The 6,030-nt window shown below is 37.4% G+C and overlaps 1 protein-coding gene across 1 annotated transcript; it reads right to left on the bottom strand.

Annotated features, from left to right (window-relative positions):
- Positions 1 to 3,542: 3,542 nt before the first annotated feature.
- Positions 3,543 to 4,161, bottom strand: LOC129567531 (uncharacterized). Its single transcript, XM_055444571.1, has 2 exons — positions 3,749 to 4,161; positions 3,543 to 3,636 (listed from the first exon to the last, which is right to left on the bottom strand). The coding sequence occupies exons 1-2, from the start codon at positions 4,070 to 4,072 to the stop codon at positions 3,550 to 3,552; spliced, it is 411 nt and encodes a 136-aa protein (XP_055300546.1). The 5' UTR covers positions 4,073 to 4,161; the 3' UTR covers positions 3,543 to 3,549.
- Positions 4,162 to 6,030: the final 1,869 nt, after the last annotated feature.

The following is a 6,030-nucleotide window of genomic DNA, read 5'->3' as shown; positions in this document are numbered from 1 at the left end:
TTGGCCATATATTTGAATGTAGTTGGTGAGTATGGAACGTCATGCAAATTGATCGTGGTGGTATTGATATCATAACTAAAGGTGGGAATACACCTTGCAAGCAAAGCGCTTGCATGCAAGTGCAAGTCAAAATCTACTCCGTGCAAGTGCTTGCAAGCATTTCTACACTTTGCAAGCATTTTGCTTACTGCAAGTTGGATTTTACTTGCGACGAAAGTATTTGCGCGCAAGTGCTTGCAAGCACCTACATACTTTGCAAGTAAATTTTCAATTGCAGCAAGTGAATTTTTGCTCTTGCCAAGTACATTTGTTGTATGCATTTTGAAAAATTAATCAGTTTATTCAGAACGAGCAACTGCAGAACACCGAAAATGAATCGAAACATGGCAATTGTTGCCGCAGCCCTATTATTAGACGAAATCGAAGAAGAGGTTTAGAGGTGAATCGAACAGTTATTTCGAAAGATTAATGGCCAATTCCGCCAGTGAAGGCGATAGTTTTTACCGAAGTTTTGCGCATGTATCACAGTCTGAATTTAAAGAATTGTGTCAAGTGGTTCGAAACCGTGTAGAAAAACAAAATACATTCTTCCGTGTGGCTATTACAGTTCAAGAGCGTGTGGCAATAACTTTGAAATATTTAGCATGTGGTGACAGTATTGCAACGCTCTCTCACTTATTTCGCATTGCACCATCAACAATATACAAAATTTTGCCAGAAGTTTGCCAAGCATTGTACGATTGTCTGAAAAATGAATATTTGAAGGTGAATGATTGATTTGATTTGATATGTACATATGGGCAAGGGTCAGTAAGACGAAACCACGCAAAAAATGTTTCTAAGGAGCAAAAAAGTATATTAACGTCGTTCGATCGCAATGAATTTTTGCATAGCTTAATTATTTCATAAAACTTATATTCTCTGAAAATTTTATCCAATTCGGATAATTTTTTCATATGAAAATCTACAAATTTTCGATTTTTTTCCGATTTTTGTAACGTTACCGACCGTTTTTTGAAAGCACAAGATTTCTACTATGCTTTTACAAAACTACAAGAACCTTTACATATTTTTGTAGAAATGGGCCAAAACTTTAATAATAAATTCGAGAAAATATGATTTTTATTTTCTTTTCTGGTTTTTGGAGCACTCAAATCGCACGTGTAACGTTACCGATTTTTTTTGTAACGTTACCGATTCTACGCCTACTGGGTCCAGAGACCACCAAAACAGTTTTTCATGCACACCCTGTATTTCTATCTTTTCTTTGATCCTTCATCTACGATATAATGAGTGACAACAGATTTATGCCTGGGTAGATTCGCTAATTTTCATAAAAACGTTGAGCAACCTCGCAAATCACTTCCAAAATTTTGTAACGTTACCGACGCCTTTAATCGTTCATAAGTCCAATACTATAGGTGATAAAAATAAAAACTTTTCTTTGAAATGTGTGGTATGGGCAGCACTATCATATGCACTTTTGAAATTTTGGGTTTTCATTATTATTTTCAGAGATATGGGCGAAATAGGCGTGCGAATTGTAACGTTACCGACCTGACCCTCGCCCATATGTACATGTAATAATGCAATTACGAAAAAAATTCTAGACACCAACGACGGCAGAGGCGTAGAATCAAGTGGCGTCACAGTTTGAAACAATGTGGAATTTTCCCAACTGTATTAGCGCCCTAGACGGCAAGCATAATCGCTGCAAAGCTCCACTTCAATCCGGAAGTGCATATTATAATTACAAGGGCTACTTTAGCATTGTTCTACTAGCAATGGCAAATGCTAATTATGAATTTTTATACGTGAACGTTGGAGCTAAAGGCTCAGCATCTGACGGTAGCATTTTTAATGCTTGTCCATTTTCTACTGCGCTGATGAATAACAGTCTGAATATACCAGATCATCGCCCACTGCCAGGCCGAACTTTACCCGTCCCAATTGGCGTTGTTGCAGACGATGCATTTGCGGCATCCGATCGATTGATAAAACCTATTCCTGGCCAAAATTCATCAAGATCTGATCATGTGTTCAATTATAGAGTCTCGAGAGCCCGAAATCGAAAATGCTTTTGGAATTGCCTCCGCACGCTGGCGAATACTCCGAAAAGAAATAGAGCATAAGCCAGAAACGCTTGAGAAAATGATATCAGCCATTTGTGTTTTACACAATTTTTGCTTACGTCATCGCCCGTCTTCGTATGCTCGTAAATTTAGGACGGACAAATTTTTTTGTCCGTCCGTTTGAAAATTTAGGACGGACGGACGGACATTTCTTACAGAAGGACGGACAAAAGTATATGTTCGTTTGACTCCTGACGATATTTTTAATAAAACAAGATCAGAAATGAATTCCTCGTCGAAAACTAAGTTATAATAGCTTATTGGATGTTCTAAAAGTTAGATTTGCGGGCATTTTTGGACGATCAAAATATCAAACGGACGGACAAATTTTTTTTTGTTCGTCCTAAATTTTCAAACGGACGGACAAAAAAATTTGTCCGTCCTAAATTTTCAAACGGACGGACAAAAAAATTTGTCCGTCCTAAATTTTTAAACGGACGGACAAAAAATTGTGTCCGTCCTAAATTTGTAAAAGGACGGACGGACGGACAAACGAGTGTCCGTTTGACACCTTTAATCCGAGAGCTCGAGCAACACCCATGTCTTTGGTAGAAGAGCCATGCATTTTTTTATACGATTTGACATAAACAAACAGATACAATTTTTCCTACTCGTACATGTAGTGTGATGAGATTATGGTAAGTCTGAAACCTTTGTGAACTGCATTTAAGCTGAAAATTTTCTAATATAAACAGAGATTTAAAGTTGTGGCGACCATATGAATCATGGTGAGTTTGAATGGATAAGTCGCAAAACTTCCTACAATGGTTTTTTCCCTAATTTCTTTGACATCGCACATGCAAGTGAAAATTCTGAACGCAAGCATACTGAAAGTGCTTCACTCCCAATAAATAATCCACACCACACTCACGCTCACAACTGTAGCATACACTAATGTGCCGCTGGTTTGCTGCTCTCACACCATATAATACACAGTATGCTGTGGTGTGAGAGCGGCAGAGCGGCATCACATTACCGTATACTATACGTGTGTGCTTGCGGTAATGCCGCATGCAAATACCGAGCGGCGAATTCAACGAAAACTCTATCAATAGCTTTATGTAAGCTAGGCTATGGCTTTTTTGCACTTTCTAAAAAGTCTATGTAATTATAACAATGCTAATCACTTAAAATAATAAAAGCCTAAAACAATTCTAAAATCGAATTGTGAATGAAAAATAATCCAACCAAAAAGTGTCACTAGTAGTAATAAATTATTTATTTATTTTCATTCGAAAAATATTCTGCATGCCGAAGACAAGACTGAGACATTTTTTATTGAGTAGCGTTTACTTAAGAGTAAACGGACATATACCATGTTTATGTTTACATTATCATTAAACTGAAAGGCTGCGGCTACGGCAGCCAAAATAAAAAAACATTCAATTCAAAACAAACGACGCCCAAGATTTTTTTGTTATTGTCCGTGGTAGAGAGCAAACAAAGCAGCATCTCGTTTATTTGGGGAATCAGTTGGGCCATATGAATCATCGCTTGAACCTTCCTGAAACGAAAAAAAAGAACGACGCGATTAAAAGAAATCAGAATTGACACAATGTATAAATGAAAAATGAATCCCACATGATAGCTGACTGAAAAATATTCAAATTACTCACCGTGTCAGTGTCACTTTCTTCTTCGGCGTCGCCGTCGTAGTGGTCGTTGTTGACTTCTTCGTTTTCTTCAGAAATACGATCGGCAGTAATATTTTCGATTGCATTGGGCTGCTGAAACTCGACACCATCGAATGTTGGCAATCCCAATAAATCGTTCGGCAAAGCCAACACCATGTGCATCCAAATGTCCCGTGCAATGAGAATTGTATTACGTTGACCATCGTTCGAGGGTAATTCAACTTCGATTGTGTTGTCGGATTGTAATTTAACGATAGCTCCTTCGAAAACCGTTAGCGTTCCAAGCAAATCACCCGACAAACCCATGTACAACCAAATTTCTCGTTCAATGCGTATTTTTGTGCGTTGACCATCGTTCAAGATCAATTCGATTTCGATTTTGTCATCGTTGTCGTTGTCGTTGTCGTTATCGTCGCACTGTTCGATTTCATAATCGTTTGAGCCAGTCGATTCAAGCCAATTGCGTGAAAATGACCCAATTAATCCGTCAATTGCATCATCGTCACAACTTTCATTCCATTCGGCACAGTCAGTTGAAGGGACATTTTCTCCGTTACTTGGAAACATAAACTGGTGCAATAACATCAACGTATGGTCGGATGCACATTCAAAGTCGAGTTCGTCATCGACAAACGGCAGGTCTGGATCGTTCTGAAGAGCAATGTCGACCGCTTTCACAATTTTCAAAACTGGCAACAAAAAATACACTTGCTAAACACTATCGCAAAAATATTTGATGTATTGCATCTTACCTGGCAATTTCTTCAATTGCTCTTTGATGGCTTTGATTTTGCCGTCACGTTTTAGTTTTGCTTGTATAATTTCAATTTTTTCTTGTGACAAACGTTCAACTTTGACAAACGACTTTGGGAGTGTAGATGCCATGGTTTCAGCTTCCAATTTTTTCGGTTTCTTCTGGCCGGGTGTTTTGACGGATGGCTCAATGGGTGCGCGATTGTATTTTGTAATACTTCCATCGGCTTCCTTAATGTAAACCACGTTTCTGATTTTTTTGTAAATTTCTGGAAACGCACATTCGTACAAAAACATGAGAAAATTCGTTTTTCTCTGAAATCTCCATTCAATAACATGTAAAATATTTTCTTACCCATTTTGAAACGTAGCCAAATATCCAAATTTTGTTCCGATGGAATGAAATTGAAAATGCAGAAAAAGAATTTCAACACGTTATGAAAACGTTGAGTCAAGTGTGTGCACGCACGATGAGCATCAGCGAAAGAAAGAAAGAAAATACGACGCAGTATGGCGCATAACCAGATATCTCTTTGCATCAGTCGATTCGTACGCGTCAAATGCGATAATTCGAACAAACCCTGCGCTTTTGCTTGCCCGAAAAGTATGACTTGTAAAATTCGAAAATGTTACACTTGTTTGTGTGTGTCGGCCGTTTTCTGTCTTTTTACATTATTTATGCAAACAACTGGAACAAATCGTATGACACAGAAAGTTTATTTCACTTGTCAAAGTAATTTTCATAATGGAAGAATTGAAAAAAGATGGAAAAATTACAAGTTTTTTTTCTAAAGTGAAAACAGTGTCAGCCGTATCGGATAAACAGGATTTTTATCAAAACTGTTTGGACAAAAAACTCAAAGAAACAAGTTGTTGCTCGCAGTGTGAAGGGAAAAAGGTCGAATTGAAACGTATTTTAGAGGAAGAAAAATCTAAACTACAAAACATTGAAAAAGCGTTGTCGTCATGCCTATACATGATTGAAAAAAAAGATAAAAAAATCGAATTACTGAGTAAAGAGCTTGATAAAAAGGAAGAATCAAATATTGACAATGTAGCGTACACCACACCAGAAAAAAAGTCCGACTCGTCTATTAACAACCATTCAAAGATCATTGCACCTGAGAAAGAGCCATTTGAAAGTTACGCACATATTTTTCCAGCCGATGTTCTAGCCGAAATGCGATCAAAAAATGCGGAGATCAGCACCGATTCGACTTTTGTTTTAATCGTAATGCGGTCTTTATATAAAGACGATTTAGAAACGCTAAAAGGTATTAAACCAAAAGTACCAAATTGATTTAATTGAAAAATCGTTTAATAATATTTTCTAATCGATAAAAATTGAATCGTTCCATAAAATTCTAAGGTACATCGGTCACAGGCCAATCCAAGAAAGACAAAAGCAAAAAACCGATGTCGCCATCAAATGTTAAAATCATTCGAGGAATTTTTGAAGAACGCCTTACTGCAATGAAATTACAAAAGGGCCCAAAAGATGTGCGTATGAA

The sequence above is a fragment of the Sitodiplosis mosellana genome, unplaced genomic scaffold, assembly GCF_009176505.1.
Source record: "Sitodiplosis mosellana isolate CC-2019 unplaced genomic scaffold, AAFC_SMos_1.0 Smas_scaffold_11, whole genome shotgun sequence".
NCBI classification, from domain to species: domain Eukaryota; kingdom Metazoa; phylum Arthropoda; class Insecta; order Diptera; family Cecidomyiidae; genus Sitodiplosis; species Sitodiplosis mosellana.
Note: the sequence above shows the minus strand (reverse complement) of the source record. Positions and strands in the feature narration are given on the sequence as shown.

Excerpts from the sequence above, each read along its gene's own strand:
- LOC129567531 (XM_055444571.1), bottom strand. The coding sequence starts at position 4,072 with ATGGGTTTGTCGGGTGATTTGCTTGGAACGCTAACGGTTTTCGAAGGA. Across the intron at positions 3,637-3,748 it reads AAGAAAGTGACACTGACACG|GAAGGTTCAAGCGATGATTC; the intron begins GTGAGTAATTTG and ends TTTTCGTTTCAG.